The sequence below is a fragment of the Coregonus clupeaformis genome, chromosome 26, assembly GCF_020615455.1.
Source record: "Coregonus clupeaformis isolate EN_2021a chromosome 26, ASM2061545v1, whole genome shotgun sequence".
NCBI classification, from domain to species: domain Eukaryota; kingdom Metazoa; phylum Chordata; class Actinopteri; order Salmoniformes; family Salmonidae; genus Coregonus; species Coregonus clupeaformis.
In genome coordinates, this window is record NC_059217.1 from 39,668,411 (window position 1) to 39,685,743 (window position 17,333).

The 17,333-nt window shown below is 40.7% G+C and overlaps 1 protein-coding gene across 2 annotated transcripts; it reads left to right on the plus strand.

The window, feature by feature from the left end:
• Positions 1 to 109: 109 nt before the first annotated feature.
• Positions 110 to 17,093, plus strand: tnnt3a (troponin T type 3a (skeletal, fast)). 2 transcript variants are annotated; one of them, XM_041849548.1, is made up of 13 exons: positions 111 to 211; positions 2,861 to 2,900; positions 3,018 to 3,022; positions 3,880 to 3,891; positions 7,089 to 7,107; positions 10,685 to 10,724; positions 11,775 to 11,891; positions 12,163 to 12,240; positions 12,366 to 12,479; positions 12,638 to 12,750; positions 12,996 to 13,086; positions 13,798 to 13,838; positions 16,797 to 17,093. In XM_041849548.1, the coding sequence occupies exons 2-13, from the start codon at positions 2,881 to 2,883 to the stop codon at positions 16,828 to 16,830; spliced, it is 684 nt and encodes a 227-aa protein (XP_041705482.1). In that variant the 5' UTR covers positions 111 to 211; positions 2,861 to 2,880; the 3' UTR covers positions 16,831 to 17,093. The 2 variants fall into 2 exon arrangements, with proteins under 2 accessions (XP_041705483.1, XP_041705482.1); XM_041849549.1 differs by lacking the exon at positions 3,880 to 3,891 and having other exon boundaries at positions 110 to 211.
• Positions 17,094 to 17,333: the final 240 nt, after the last annotated feature.

A 17,333-nucleotide genomic window follows, 5' to 3' on the forward strand; every position in this document is an offset into this window, starting at 1 on the left:
CAATCCTTCCATCTCCTTATTGAGTGCCGGGTCTAAGACGTCGAGACATCCCCCCTGCAGCCTCGCCTCTTACGCCTCCTTGGCCAATAGGGACCCCCCGTGGATCAAGTGTCACTATAACAGAAGGACATAATCAGGGTGGTAATTCTGCAGAACCTTACAGCCAGTCTCGGCCACCAGGGAGCTCACTTCTTCTTTACGCTTTTCTGAGGTAAGAGAGAGAGAGAGAGAGAGAGAGAGAGAGAGAGAGAGAGAGAGAGAGAGAGAGAGAGAGAGAGATGAGAGTGAGAGGGTTTGGAAGGAAGAAAGAAAGAGTGAGTGAGTAGAACAAGAGAAGGAGAGAGTGAGAGAGAGATGGAAAGATTAAGATCAAGTGCAATGTTAAGAGCTCAGGGCCCCCCTAGCTGTCTCCTTTCAAGAACAGCTGAATCCACACGTGCAAAACCACTGCCACTGTGTTAAAACACTCAGGCTTTAAAACAGTCGGCTGCTCCTTGTTGTTGAGGTCAAGGGTGAGAAGGACCCAACCAGGGGGATAGGGACAGGTGAAGGGAACATACAGGTTTCTACAAAAGCTTCTATCTTGACTTGATCAGTAGAGCGTGGGTGTCTCTTTTTGCTTTGGCATTTTGAGTTACGGTAGGCTACATTGAATAGAACATAATTCTTTAAATCCGCTGGACATGTAGAATTACTTGAGACGAGTGTCAATGTTTTGTGTCATGAAATGCTAGTATAGGTGTGAAAGTATGTTGTTGTTGTATCTGCTATGTGCTGGTAGCTGTTGATGGATTAAACGGTAAAAGTGACTTAAGCGGTAAAAGTATCTTGGGGGTGAGGCCTGGCTCCAACTGGCTATCGTAAGCCTGGGCTTTACAAATGGCCCTCTAAGACTTGTAGCTATGTTGTGGAGCTGATCCAACGGTTTAAGTAACAGTCAAGGCTAAGATGAGGGATCTAAAGATATACTCAAAGCTACCTCAATGTTAGGGTTGGGAACAGTATTGCTAGCACTATACAGTTTTTTTGTGAGATGGTAAACAGATAGCTGGACAGATATCTGGTGAATAGATATGTTTGCTTGAGTGTATATCGCAGCAAAGACGGAGACAGTCTCATAGAGAGAAAGGTGTGACATTTGATAGTTTATGATATCCAGGAGCCCCATGAACTAGGAGAACATGGTGGTACATTAAACCTTCCATACTTAGGATAAACACATAGACACTACTACTGTTACAGTACCCATTGAACTATAGCCTGATTTGTGAAATCAAGCCAGAAATGCATAGCTATCAGAATAGGATTGGGACTTCAAGAAACAACCTTTGACTTTCCGTCTTTTACGTTATCAAACAGTTTCATGTACTTTCATTATTCCGCTTTACCCCCATTTTTGTTTTTCATCTATAAGAAGTTCATATGGCATCATGGAATCAGAGGAAAGTGCCTGAAATGCCTATGTGAGGGAGAAGCCCGCATAAGGAAATTAAATGGGAATTATTGATACTATTCCAAGAGAAAGAACCTGATCTGTGCTTTGGAAACCGGATCCTGGACATGTTTCTCAGAGACATTTGCAGCTGTCTGTTTGGGAATAGTTATGATGTGCGAGGAGGCCTCCAGGGTGGCCTTAACAGTTATAGGAGTATGGTTTACAAATGCAAAGGCTAATGCAAACATCCTTGCAATGTACGCTAATCAATTCGAAATTGATACTTTGGGGATTTTTCATCAGATGATGATACATTGTCTGAAAAGATAACAAACAATAAGTTGCAAAACAAAACCGTAATCAGAAGCAAAAGCCCACTGGGCACAGACGTCAATTCAACGTCTATTCTACGTTGGTTCAATGTAATTTCATTGAAATGACGTGGAAACAACGTTAATTCAACCAGTGTGCCCAGGTAACCAATGGCCTACTAAAATTGGCCTAGAAGTCACAGAATGCCTTTAAAATGTTGATAAAGAGCTAGGTCATCATGTTTCTAAAGATAGGCATTTCCTAGCACCTATGTTGAGACATGGAATTTGACCAAGAGATTAAGTTAATTTGAGGGCCACAGATCTTTACATTGACCTGTGGTCTCATGCAACATGACTCCCAGCCAGGGAAGGAAGGAGGGAGGGAGGGGAGGAGGGAGGGAGGGGAGGAAGGAGGGAGGGGAGGAGAGAGGGAGTGGAGGAAGGAGGGAGGGGAGGAGAGGAGAGTGGGAGGGAGGGGGAGGAGAGAGGGAGGGGGAGGAGAGAGGGAGGGAGGGGAGGAAGGAGGGAGGAGAGAGGGAGGGAGGGGAGGAAGGAGGGAGGGGAGGAAGGAGGGTGGGTGGGGGGGTGGGTAGAAAAAAAGGCCATCAATATTTGTATGGGGGTCTTCCCATTTATCGTCTGAGAAGCAAAATGGTGAGTGTGTTGAATTTCAGTCTTTTCCCATTTCCTAACACTATTTATAAAACAGTTATAAAAAGGTGGTGATTCAAAACCATTTCCCTTTATAAATACAAAAAAAGGCCATCAATATTTGTATGGGGGTCTTCCCATTTATCGTCTGAGAAGCAAAATTGTGAGTGTGTTGAATTTCAGTCTTTTCCCATTTCCTAACACTATTTATAAAACAGTTATAAAAAGGTGGTGATTCAAAACCATTTCCCTTTATAAATACTGCACATTTGTCCTGTAACACAGTTTATTTAAAAATGTAGGCGAAATGTTATTCAATTAGGGTTGGGTTCTGGTAATGGGAGAAGACATTTTAGAGCCTGGGACCATAGCCTCATGCTATAAATACTGCTAGTGACTTGAGCGTGGCCTCCTTGGCGTCTTGAGTGAAAGTGTCTCTCTTTCTTCCCTTGTACCTCAGCTGCAAAGTCCACTGTCAACATGTCTGACACAGAGGAAGTGTAAGTATTGGTAACATTTGTTTTCATCCTCACGATTACCTCATCCAGATTTCCCATGCATCATGTTGTTTTGACTGCCTGACTAAACGTGCAATATCTTTTTCTATCCTTTCACAGTGAAGGTAAGTAACATTCTTACTTTATTATTGCTAGGTATCATTATTGTATCTTTTCATTATCATAGTCATTTTAAATCGGCAATTGTTCAATCGCATGCTGAATCATTCTGTATGTTTTTGAACCAATGCCTAACTGATTTCAGTCCTCTATGTAGAATAGTTCAATGCAATGGACAAACTTGGCTTGCCTCCTTGGAATTCAAGTTGTGTTCAATACTGCCCTCTACAGCACAACAGCATACATTGACTTTGTTTATGACACTGAATGTGGAGAAAGCCATGATTTAGGGCTCTTTTCAATCTGTAAAGCTGAACTTCCGCGATAGATTGAATAGAGCCCTTATTCATGACTTACTGAATAATGGTTTCAGGAGCCAATGTTGATAACAGGCCATGAACTAAATTAAGCATATAAATCAAACATTCAAATGATTTAAAGCATACCTTTAAATTATTTTCTAAATGTCAGACCACATACATCTACTAGTCTGTTAGCAACAGGTCCCTGCAACTCTGTAGACCTTTTCCAGTAATACTGTCCTCCTAGTCTGTCCATATTCTTTCTGATTTAAAATACATAATGTATCTCCTCATTATGGAGGGAGATAAATCAAGCCTATTATACTACCAGGCCTTGAAATGTTTTGTCTGCTCAAAAGTTTGTGAACTTGGTATCATTTCATTAGCTATGGAGGACTGTATTGTGTACGCATACAATGGATCCCTACTGTACCCATATTTTCAGTATATTACATAAACTAAATATTATAAACTGATATATTGGGTACAGCCGGGTTCTTTTGGTAATACTATTGTTTTACTGCTTTCTTTCTCCAAAAAAAACAAAACTCTCCGTGGAGGCGAGGGAGAAGGTAAAAAAACAATGACGCTCAGACTATGAAGACGGTCATGTCATCTATACTAATATGTCATAGTTTCGATCTTGATCTTCAGTGTGTTTGAGAATGTGCATTCAACTCTTTGGATCTTCATGTAGCTTGTAGCACGTTGGATAACGCTAACTCTTCATTCAAACACCTCACTTCCTCAGGCTAATGCTACCTCTTCATTCAAACACCTCACTTCCTCAGATTAATGCTACCTCTTCATTTAAACACCTCACTTCATCAGATTAATGCTACCTCTTCATTCAAACACCTCACTTACTCAGATTAATGCTACCTCTTCATTTAAACACCTCACTTCATCAGGTCCCTGTTCATAAGATGATGTTTTTATTGTTGAATTGAAATGTGTCGTTTTACAGGATCAGCCATAGTAGTACAGCACCACTGGAGCAAATTAGGGTTAAGTGCCTTTCTTAAGGGCACATCGAGAGATTTTTCACCTTGTCAGCTCGGGTATTCGAACCAGCGACCTTTCAGTTACTGGCCCAATGCTCTAACCGCTAGGCTACCTAAGATCTAGTCATTGACAACTTAACTCTTTCTCCTTCTTGCTTTTGTCTCTGCATCATGCAGCGTCACCTGGTGGTCACGACCATTAACTACTCTCCTCTTTCTCTAAAGAACACACCCTCTTTCTCGTGCTTCCATTCATTAACCTATCCATCCCCCTTCCTCTCCCTGGTTACTCAATGCATGCTGTGTAGCCGTAGCAGAGGAAGTAGTTGAAGAGGTAGTTGAAGATGTAGTTGAAGAGGTAGTTGAAGAAGAAGTGATAGAGGAAGAGGTAGAAGTGGCCCCAGAGCCAGAGGCAGAGCCTGAGGCAGCCCCAGAGGCAGAGCCAGAGCCAGAGGCATAGGCAGAGTCTGAGGCAGCCACAGAGCCAGAGGCAGAGCCAGACCCAGAGGCAGAGCCAGAGGCAGAGCCAGAGCCAGAGCCAGAGGCATAGGCAGACCCAGAGGCAGAGCCAGAGCCTGAGGCAGCCCCAGAGCCAGAGCCAGAGGCAGAGGCAGAGGCAGAGGCAGAGGCAGAGGCAGAGGCAGAGCCAGAGGCAGAGCCAGAGCCTGAGGCAGCCCCAGAGCCAGAGCCAGAGGCAGAGGCAGATGAGGAAGGTATGTTGGCATGGGGTATTCTATCATCCTTTTAGATGCAGCAGTCAGCTCCACCTGTTACAGCCAGACAGACAAACAGACAGACAGACCTAAGACAAGAATAGCTAGGGCTGTGTTCCAATGTCCATAGTAGCTTACCCTCAAAACCTTGGGGCATACTTCATTCTAAGTGGAATGTTAGTGTGGATAATGGGACAGAGCCCCAGTGTACTTTCCTGTTCTACATTTACTAGAATGTAGTACCTTCCCTTCATAGCTGACCAACACAATGGATGTATTATGCAATGTTATTAGTTGTATGTTATTAGTTGTATGTTATTAGTTGTATGTTATTAGTTGTATGTTATTAGTTGTATGTTATTAGTTGTATGTTATTAGTTGTATGTTATTAGTTGTATGTTATTAGTTGTATGTTATTAGTTGTATGTTCCCATTTAGAATGTGTAAATAAATATGCCCTGTTCCCTTCTTCCTGCTTTTAGGCCTAGTGCAAACTGCTTCCTCATAGCTATAGATGCATTAGACTTCTAACCCTATGCTATGATCCCTAATGTTACAAATATTTAAAAATAGTAATAATACATTTATGTTATGTATTCAAAGAGGCAGTCACACCATTGCTGATTAATTAAATATATGGCAATTGGTTGGATGTGCAAAATGTCACATTTTAAACTTTTGATACCTGATGTAATTCATCATCAGTGTTTATGCCCATTTCTCTAAAAGGAGCAAAAATACCCCTGTGCTTCTACTATGAGCCTGAAAAGGCATAATCCTGATTATACATGCACTCTAAACATTTGTTTGTTGTGACAGGCACTTGTTAACTGAATGATACTTTGAGGTGCTATTGTGTGAGATACATTTACAAATCCATAACTGTTCTTCCACAAACTGTTGATGTGTTAAGCAAAGGTAATTCCTAGTGCTTAGCCTGACAAAGTATAATTTACATTTCAAATATGAAAGAGAGACGACGCAAATGCTCAAGCTTAGGTAGACTATTTTACAGTATGCAGCCTATAGTCTCATTAGTCAGCCCTTATTGCCGTTGCTAACGCTGTTCATTTTGCTTGCTGCATGTAGAGGTCATTGAAGAGGAAGGTACGTTGATTAAAGATGAATTATCTGTTTCACTCTGGTCGGTACACAGGACTGCCTTTATATTGTCACTGTCCCAGGTCTGAGGTCTCACTGTATTGAGGGAATGTTTGCTCTGTCATGGCTGTCTGTCAGATCAAGGAGCACTGTGGAATTGGTAGACTCTAAACTAAATGAACATTAAGAACTGCTAGGATTTAAAAAATCTGTACATCAGATCATCTAATCAATTTATAAATGGTATAGTTTGGGGAGGGGGGGAGAGGATGAAAGAATATGAAATGCTAACATTTGCTTAACCCCGTACTGACCCCACTGTTCAACCCTCCCTGCTATGCCCACTCAATATTAGCATGGTACAACTCGATAACTTCAAAGTCCATTTTCTAACAATGAAATCTGTGTTGTCTTGCTTGTGGAAATGGTGTGGGGGTCAAGCCATAAACACTACACAGTTATGACATTTATATTTTAAAGTAAAACACTTTGCCTGTCTTTAAGGAGTAATATTTTCAGTTTAATATTGTCCTTAAATATACTGTACAAGTGGACTTTCCTTATCTTAAAATAAGACCACACTTTAGAATTAAATCCTGCACATTTAAAACATGTTTACATTCTCCAACTGTGTGTGCAAAGTTGTTTATGTTAAGTCAATTTGTGAGATTTAGATTTCTGTCTGTTTGTGGTTATTTTTCTTTTGATTTTCTAATCACTAATGAACATTGACCACCTCTAATTAAAAGCCAGGCTAAAATTAGGAATATCTAACTGCAGATCCATTATTTTCCATTTAATGTAAAAACAACCAAATAGTCATCCAAGTAATGCCTGAATATTTTTTTGCCTGAGAATGACTCATTTGCTGATTTGTGCATTATGATGATGTGTGCATTTCTAACCCAATAACATGTACTTGTCCTCTTCATTTCTTAATATAATATACAGCCCAAAGGCCACAGTTCAAGTAAGTAATCTTTCATGTAACCCCTCATTTCATTGTACACATTTCTATCTATATATATGATTACTACATAGAAAGACTACATTCCTATTTCCAATTCCATTTCAATCTCTCATTGAAAAAAACTATATTCTTAGCTGTGGTAGTCAAAACGTTCAGCTGTCTTATTTTATATAGGCCTAGCACACCAAATATGTGTATGACTGGTATATATATATATATACAGTACCAGTCAAAAGTTTGGACACACCTACTCATTCAAGGGTTTTTCTTTATTTATACTATTTTCTACGTTGTAGAAAAATAGTGAAGACATCTAAACAATTAAATAACACATATGGAATCCTGTAGTAACCAAGAAAGTGTTAAACAAATCTAAATCAATTTTGTATTTGAGATTCTTCAAATAGCCACCCTTTGCCTTGATGACAGCTTTGCATAATCTTGGCATTCTCTCAACCAGCTTCACCTGGAATGCTTTTCCATAGTCTTGTTGGCTGCTTTTCCTTCACTCTGCGGTCCGACTCATCCCAATCCATCTCAATTGGGTTGAGGTCGGGGGATTGTGGAGGCTAGGTCATCTAATGCAGCATTTCATCACTCTCCTTCTTGGTCAAATAGCCCTTACACAGCCTGGAGGTGTGTTGGGTCATTGTCCTGTTGAAAAACAAATGATAGTCCCACTAAGCCCAAACCAGATGAGATGGCGTATCGCTGCAGAATGCTGTGGTAGCCATGATGGTTAAGTGTGCCTTGAATTTTAAATCACAGACAGTGTCACCAGCAAAGCACCCCCACACCATAACACCTCCTCCTCCATGCTTTACGGTGGGAACTACACATGCAGAGATAATCCGTTCACCCACACCGCATCTCACAAAGACGCGGCGGTTGGAACCAAAAATGTCCAATTTGGACTCCAGACCAAAGGACAAATTTCCACGGGTCTAATGTCCATTGCTCGTGTTTCTTGGCCCAAGCAAGTATAATCTTCTTTATTGGTGTCCTTTAGTAGTGATTTCTTTGCAGCAATTCGACCATGAAGGCCTGATTCACACAGTCTCCTCTGAACAGTTGATGTTGAGATGTGTCTGTTACTTGAACTCTGTGAAGCATTTATTTGGGCTGCAATTTCTGAGGCTGGTAACTCTAATGAACTTATCCTCTGCAGCAGAGGTAACTCTGGGTCTTCCATTCCTGTGGCGGTCCTAGTAAGAGACAGTTTCATCATAACTCACAACTGATTGGCTCAAACACATTAAGAAGGAAATAAATTCTACAAATTAACTTTCAAGAAGGCACACCTGTTAATTAAAATGCATTCCAGTTGACTACATCATGAAGCTGGTTGAGAGAATGCCAATAGTGTGCAAAGCTGTCATCAAGGCAAAGGGTGATTATTTGAAGAATCTCAAATATAAAATATATTTTGATTTGTTTAACACTTTTTTGGTTACTACATGATTCCATACGTGTTATTTCATAGTTTTGAAGTCTTCCCTATTATCCTACAATGTAAAAAATAGTAAAAATAAAGAAAAACCCTTGAATGAGTAGGTGTGTCCAAACCTTTGACTGGTAGTATACAGTGGGGAAAAAAAGTATTTAGTCAGCCACCAATTGTGCAAGTTCTCCCACTTAAAAAGATGAGAGAGGCCTGTAATTTTCATCATAGGTACACGTCAACTATGACAGACAAAATGAGAAAAAAAATCCAGAAAATCACATTGTATGATTTTTTATGAATTTATTGGCATATGATGGTGGAAAATAAGTATTTGGTCAATAACAAAAGTTTCTCAATACTTTGTTATATACCCTTTGTTGGCAATGACACAGGTCAAACGTTTTCTGTAAGTCTTCACAAGGTTTTCACACACTGTTGCTGGTATTTTGGCCCATTCCTCCATGCAGATCTCCTCTAGAGCAGTGATGTTTTGGGGCTGTCGCTGGGCAACACAGACTTTCAACTCCCTCCAAAGATTTTCTATGGGGTTGAGATCTGGAGACTGGCTAGGCCACTCCAGGACCTTGAAATGCTTCTTACGAAGCCACTCCTTCGTTGCCCGGGCGGTGTGTTTGGGATCATTGTCATGCTGAAAGACCCAGCCACGTTTCATCTTCAATGACCTTGCTGATGGAAGGAGGGTTTCACTCAAAATCTCACGATACATGGCCCCATTCATTCTTTCCTTTACACGGATCAGTCGTCCTGGTCCCTTTGCAGAAAAACAGCCCCAAAGCATGATGTTTCCAACCCCATGCTTCACAGTAGGTATGGTGTTCTTTGGATGCAACTCAGCATTCTTTGTCCTCCAAACATGACGAGTTGAGTTTTTACCAAAAAGTTATATTTTGGTTTCATCTGACCTTATGACATTCTCCCAATCCTCTTCTGGATCATCCAAATGCACTTCAGACGGGCCTGGACATGTACTGGCTTAAGCAGGGGGACACGTCTCGCACTGCAGGATTTGAGTCCCTGGCGGCGTAGTGTTACTGATGGTTGGCTTTGTTACTTTGGTCCCAGCTCTCTGCAGGTCATTCACTAGGTCCCCCCGTGTGGTTCTGGGATTTTTGCTCACCGTTCTTGTGATCATTTTGACCCCACGGGGTGAGATCTTGCGTGGAGCCCCAGATCGAGGGAGATTATCAGTGGTCTTGTATGTCTTCCATTTCCTAATAATTGCTCCCACAGTTGATTTCTTCAAACCAAGCTGCTTACCTATTGCAGATTCAGTCTTCCCAGCCTGGTGCAGGTCTACAATTTTGTTTTTGGTGTCCTTTGACAGCTCTTTGGTCTTGGCCATTGTGAAGTTTGGAGTGTGACTGTATGAGGTTGTGGACAGGTGTCTTTTATACTGATAACAAGTTCAAACAGGTGCCATTAATACAGGTAACGAGTGGAGGACAGAGGAGCCTCTTAAAGAAGAAGTTACAGGTCTGTGAGAGCCAGAAATCTTGCTTGTTTGTAGGTGACCAAATACTTATTTTCCACCATAATTTGCAAATAAATTCATTAAAAATCCTACAATGGGATTTTCTGGATTTTTTTTTCTCAATTTGTCTGTCATAGTTGACGTGTACCTATGATGAAAATTACAGGCCTCTCTCATCTTTTTAAGTGGGAGAACTTGCACAATTGGTGGCTGACTAAATACTTTTTTTCCCCACTGTATATATATATATATACAGTATATATTAGATATATCTTCTTATTATTATTTAATTTTTCTTGTTTTAGGTCAAGATTATTTCAAATTGTAAATATGTACATATATTTGAATACAAACAAGAAACAAGATTACATAAAACATAACATAAGCAACAGAAAACAAACTAGTGGCAGTAAACAAAAACAACAGAAACACCACCACCAAAAAAAAAAAGATTTTGAAATTCCCTTTCAGTTCTCTGATCTCTTACAATGTTGCATTACCCCTAACATTTTTACATTTTATAAAATATTTAATAAATTACATTATTACATTTTTATTACATTCGTAAATAGAAACATTCTTTATTTTTATTATTTACATTTTTCATAGATTCACTGTATTTTTATATTGACACTTCTCAGGGCACCAAAGATTCCTGATGGCGAGAAAGTGGACTTTGATGTAAGTAGCTATAGCCCTTCATACGTCATGACCATCTGGAGACAGCTGGCTGCATAAATACCAGGACTAATGTCAGAGTTGACAATATATTTTTTCCAAAACGCTATATCCACCACCTTTTCACATTTGTTTTTGTTTTTCTCATAAAAAATGATTGCTTATGGATACCTTCATGTGTATGTAAAATATTACTGTTCTCAGATTTAGATGTGTATCAAAATGTGTTTTTATGCAAATCGCTATATATCTATTGTTTAGCTGGAATGGAATGTTCGTATCCTATATATTTGACTGAAATGTGGTTGTCTCACGTAGCTATCTTTAGATGAATGCACTTACTGTAAGTCGCTCTGTATAAGAGCATCTGCTAAATGACTAAAATGTCAAATGTAAATGTTTTACATACAGATCTCATATTACTGTATTGAATTATTATCTTTTAAAAAAATCGAATATTGATGTGACAAATGTATAATTTGTACATTTCTTTATACAAAATGTAGTAATTTGTTACATTTGACTGTGTAAAACCTAGCAGTACTACTTATTTCTCTGACAGTGAGGCGCATATATAGCATTTGACAATAAAACATGATTATTTGTCTCTGAAATGAAACCATCAAGTGATAGATTTTAAATAAATACATATCTGCAATTGGACAACCCCATGCCATGATTTTGCTAGGGCTAAAAACTAAACGTGCACCCAGGGTGGGCCCCAGGATCGAGTTTGGGAAATCCTGGTCTAAAGAATCATTGTACCATCTAAACTGCTGTGAAATATATTTTCCACACTTAATATAGTGTATTTTCAGCTGTTTGAAACTGGTGTACAGAAACGAAAGTAAAAAACGAAACTTAAGAACGGGAAGCATAGTAATAGTGCACATAGACCATATCTACCGCTTCTTAGACTTGCTTTCAATGAGAATGTCAGATCTATAACATGCATTTCTATGTGGATTTGGTCAGGTCGCCTAAAAACGTTACATATTGCGTCTTTAAACTCTTCATGTACTTAACACGTGGCTCTATTTCCCAACCTTACAGGACATTCAGAAGAAACGTCAGAACAAGGATCTTGTTGAGCTGCAGGGCCTGATCGATGCGCACTTTGAGCACAGAAAGAAGGAGGAGGAGGAGCTCATCGCCCTCAAAGAAAGAATTGTGAGTGAGAATGAGTATATGACATCACTCTGCATACACATATGAGTAAATGACATCACTCTGCATACACATAGGTCGTATTTGAAAATGAAAACAAGGTCGTAAATTAAAACAAGGTTTTCTTTTTGGACAAGTTCAGGTAGTCCATCCCTGTTTGTGTACGTTTAGTTCCTAGTGAATACGACCATGACAAAACGATAAGACGTTGCAGTGCCCACTGGTGGCCAAAGGTATAACAACCAACCATGTGTGTCTGTGTGTGTGTCTGCAGGAGAAGCGTAGGGCTGAGAGGGCCGAGCAGAACAGGATCCGTAGCGAGAAGGAGAAGGAGCGTGCGGCGAGACGTGAGGTTAGTGTCCTCCGCCGGTATCACTACCGACCCCTCTGGGCTGTCCTCAACTATCAGCGTTCTGTCAACATGGGACATGTCCTTACAACACACATACTGACGTTGTGCTGTGATCTCTGACACAGGAGGAGAGGCTGAAGAGGGAGGAGGCAGATGCCAAGAAGAAGGCTGATGAGGATGCGAAGAAGAAGTCTGCCCTGTCCAGCATGGGCTCCAACTACAGCAGCCATCTGCAGAAGGTGACCAGTGACCAACCGGTCTTCACAGAACCATACATGATGAATTTATGAAATATCTATTATATAACATGTAATTCACAAAAGAGCGATGGGTTATGTGTGTACATGTCCGATCGATGGACTTGCCTCTCGTAACCACTGCCATTCATTTGTAACAGGCTGACTCAAAGAGAGGTGGGAAGAAGGAAACTGAGAGAGAAAAGAAGAAGAAGATCCTTACAGGCAGACGCAAGGTCCTGAACATCGACCATCTGAATGAAGAGAAACTGAAGTAAGAGACTGGGAAATTCCCAGTTCAAGTAACAGACTTGGGCTTTGTGTGTTGTTTTGGTGAGGCGAAATGGGCCTACAGCCTACAAAAACTTTTGCAACTGTCCCGTTATCTGAAATGAATGCACACTCTAAGAACACCCTTCAGCCTAACACAATCAAGTATTCAACCACAATATGAATATGGAATCTCCTCAGAGAGTTTGTACATTAACTCACCAAGTCATCCTGCTTGCTCTGCTCTAGGGAGAAGGCAAAGGAGCTGCATGAATGGATGAAGACGCTGGAGTCTGAGAAGTTTGATCACATGGAGAGGCTGAAGAGGCAGAAGTATGAGGTATGTATCTGATGTCCTGGTTAACGAAAATAGAAATGTACTGTACATTATCCCATTGATCCTAAATACACACAGGTCAATGCACATCTGAAAGAATTATGGGCTGTTTATGTTAAGTCTACTCAAGAGCTGAGCTGATAGTATGACTGGCTCTGTTCTTAGAACATATACATCTGGACATGACGCATTACACTGTGGCAGTATGGATGGTACTGGTATTAGCCATGACCGTATAAAAGGTCTAGCTCAGTCACAATACACTCTTAGAAAAAAAGATACTATCTAGAACCTAAAAGGGTTCTTCGGCTGTCCCATAGGAGAACCCTTTGAAGAACTACTTTTGGTTCCAAGTCTAACCTTTTCGGTTCCATGTAGAACCCTTTCCACAGAGGGTTCTACATGGAACCCAAAAGGGTTTTACCTGAAACCAAAAAGGGTTCTACAGTACCTAGAACCAAAACGGGTTCTCCTATGGTGACAGCTGAAGCACCCTTTTGGAACCCTTTTTTCTAAGAGTATAGGTTTTTACAGACATTGCTAATGTAAGACACCCTGTTAGATATTGTAATCGTAAGATACCCTGGAAAATTCCAAGTCTTACCTGAGTAAAATCAGGGGTGACATTGGGCCCCTGAGTGTGTCCATCCACTTGGTGGCCTCAGTCACGGCCTCTCAGATATGAACTCAGCTCTGCTTTGATATCTCCTCCAGGTCACAACCCTGCGTAAGAGAGTGGAGGAGCTGAGTAAATTGTAAGTAGAGCTGGACCGTTGTCACAGCTCAGGGGGCTCTCCTGGCCCACTGCAGTGCATGGCCTGAAACTTTTGTGAGAAAGTTGCATGTGAAACTTCACACAGGAGGCGACGGAAACAGACTAAAGGTTCAAAGGTTCGATCGAGGAGACGATAAAAGACACCATGGAAACACAAAATGAAATCTTAATAAGTATTGATTATATCTCACTCATTCAGGTTGAAGAGAACATTCTCTGTTATAGACAGGATATAACACATGGTATACTGACACCACCATGTCGTTTTTAAAAGAGTTGCAGAGAGACATAAAGGTGCTGTCTATAGAATAGGACACCAGACTGACGCTCAATCATTGAGTTACAGAGAATTTATGTCCTAAAAGCCAATTCACTAATCAAGTCTTTAGAAATGGTGTGTTTCCACAGGTAAGTTATTCTATCTGGAGTTCATTCCCACTGAAAGAAGTGACAGAAACTCGCTAACTATAGCCAATTGTCTCCAACATGTCCTCGTCTCCTGAACTCTCTATAATTGGCAGTTGGGGAGTTAATACTGACACATACACAGCTCACAGACAGTTAGCCTAACTATTCACAATCTCTCATAGTCCTCTTTTATTAATACAAAATATTTCTTCCCCCTCTTATGGTAAACAAATTAGAATACAAAAATAATAAAACATTAATAAGAAACCTAACACAAAAGATCAATGTTCTCACACAGCAGCAGTCTCCAAGGACTCAGCAAAAGGGCGTGATAGGCTAGGTGTATGTCCCGTCTTGGTTCCCCATACTGCCACACACAGCAGGCAACCCCTGGCCACAGGACATTCAGTCCACAGAAAGGAGAGCATTGGGCTCCTTAGTCTCAAGGTAAAGCCTCAGTCTGTCTGTCAGTCTGTCTGTCTCCTGTTAAATGTGCTGTTGAATGTGTAATTTCCAGGTCGTTACTCTCAGGGACCACAGTGATGAGTTACATAAACAGTAAGTAATATAGCTTCCACACCTATATCATTCTAGCCTAGTCCCAGATCTGTTTGTGCTCTTGCCGTTGCCAACCATTGCTGTCATTGTCAAACCAAACAATTCCATAAGGAGTTGGCTAGAGAGAAGAAACAGACTGGCACCCAGGCTAGTAACATTCCCCTCCTACACCCATTCAGACTGGCACCCAGGCTAGTAACATTCCCCTCCTACACCCATTCAGACTGGCACCCAGGCTAGTAACATTCCCCTCCTACACCCATTCAGACTGGCACCCAGGCTAGTAACATTCCCCTCCTACACCCATTCAGACTGGCACCCAGGCTAGTAACATTCCCCTCCTACACCCATTCAGACTGGCACCCAGGCTAGTAACATTCCCCTCCTACACCCATTCAGACTGGCACCCAGGCTAGTAACATTCCCCTCCTACACCCATTCAGACTGGCACCCAGGCTAGTAACATTCCCCTCCTACACCCATTCAGAATGGCACCCAGGCTAGTAACATTCCCCTCCTACACACATTCAGACTGGCACCCAGGCTAGTAACATTCCCCTCCTACACCCATTCAGACTGGCACCCAGGCTAGTAACATTCCCCTCCTACACCCATTCAGGCGGCAGGCATGATAATCTGGTGTATAAACACAGACATATGGACTTTCTCCATCTGATTACCATGCAGAGTTAAAAGGTTAAAGAACGTTTAACTCAAGCAATTCATAGACTGGTCACATAGGCCTAATACACTTCCATCAGAATGACAATACTGCAGTAACTGTTCAGGACAGTTCATGTAAGTTTATGGCTGAAAACATTACAGTTTAGAATCCACCAATGAGATGAAATGCTGTTGGGTTTATCTCTCCCTTCACTATCTGACAGAAGAAAGTAATACGTTTGCTATAGAACATTGCTACTGTATAGGCAAACATAGTTAGCCATTCCTTCTGAATTTCCTATGACATTACTTCTTCAGTACTCTTGGGCCCTTTTGGGACACAAAGTCATAAACACAAGCAGTACTCTTATACATACAATACATACTGGCAGTCCTAATCTCAGAGGATGTAAGCCTACACCCAGGTTCAAGACGACTGGACTTATTGGGTGTCAACAAAGAATGAGGTACTCAACTATTCTTCTATTAAATCTTGTGCATCACTTTCCTGAGCAGTGATGTAACATAGATAGATCTCTCCAGAGCCTTTTTTTATTTTATGCATTTGACAATATGACAATAACCACAACTTAGAACACATGGACTAAAGTTCCCTTTAGTCCATGTGTTCTATTTTGTGGTTATTGTCATATTGTCAAATGCTTCCGAAGCAAAGAAAATACATGAAAGCATCAAATCGGAGGTTACTTTATATTTGTTCATTTTAGAAGTCACTGTGCAGTCAATAAAATGCCTGGCCAATTACGAAATATTGTGCTTTCAACGTTCCTTTGCTCTCTCAGTGTAGCGTTCTAATGTCTCAAAGCTTTCATGTGTGTCACTGCCACCAAGGACAGCCATAGGATGTGAACAGAGACGGCTTTCCTCTATAAAGACAGCAAATACTCCATGAATCTTCACAGCCACAGAGGTATAGAACACCTGGGTCAGTGAGAGAATCATGGAATATTTCCTTTGTTTTCATTCATTCCACCATCACTTTCATTCCATGGTAAGTGCTGCATGGTGTGTCATAAAGGATAAGCATGAAAACTCCATGATTTGTTTTGAGTGGTCTGATGTAATTGTATCGGATGTGATTGATGATTGTCAGTTAGACCAATGTTATATTAACATTGGAACAGCATAACTCGCACATTTGTTTTCACTTTTATGTTAAATAATTTAGATTAAAGTGAATTTAGTAAGTTAAAGTCAATGTAAGTCTTTATTTGTAGATAAAATGGGCATTGATTGTCTCTTTATGGGATGTCTTACTCTGTTTCTCTCTCTTTCTGACATATTTCAGCTCTAAGAAGGGTAAAACAGTCCGCAGAAAGTAAACGGTCCCATTCTGCTGCTTGGAGCCCAGACTGCCACTGTACTACCGGACACACGTCTAATGCAGCAACAACAACACACACTTACGCTAAAGTCATGGCTCAGACAAGACTAACTACGTTTTACTGTATGCTTATTCACCCAAGACGTGCTACAGTCTACAGCCCAGAGCCATTAGCTGCTGTTGTAGGAATTATCCTTCATGCTTTCTCGCCCTGGATTGTTTGGTTCTCAGTAATTTTGTAAATAAAGTGTGACTCTTCAACTTTGTCTGTAGACGTGTCATTAACCAAACCCTCAATACAAAAAAAAGTAATTTGTTCATATTAATAATTATTTCCATTCTAATACAAGGCAGAATATTGTTGTGTTTGCAACAGTAGACTAAGATTAACTTGTGGAATGTGTTAGAATAATAATAATAATATGCCATTTAGCAGACGCGTTTATCCAAAGCGACTTACAGTCATGTGTGCATACATTTTTACGTATGGGTGGTCCAAAG

What these genes read in the sequence shown, in the direction of transcription:
- tnnt3a (XM_041849548.1), top strand. Translation starts at nt 2,881, where the DNA reads ATGTCTGACACAGAGGAAGT. An exon ending in GCGAGAAAGTGGACTTTGAT is followed by an intron (nt 10,725 to 11,774) that starts GTAAGTAGCTAT and finishes CCAACCTTACAG; the next exon opens with GACATTCAGAAGAAACGTCA. An exon ending in TGAAGAGGCAGAAGTATGAG is followed by an intron (nt 13,087 to 13,797) that starts GTATGTATCTGA and finishes TATCTCCTCCAG; the next exon opens with GTCACAACCCTGCGTAAGAG.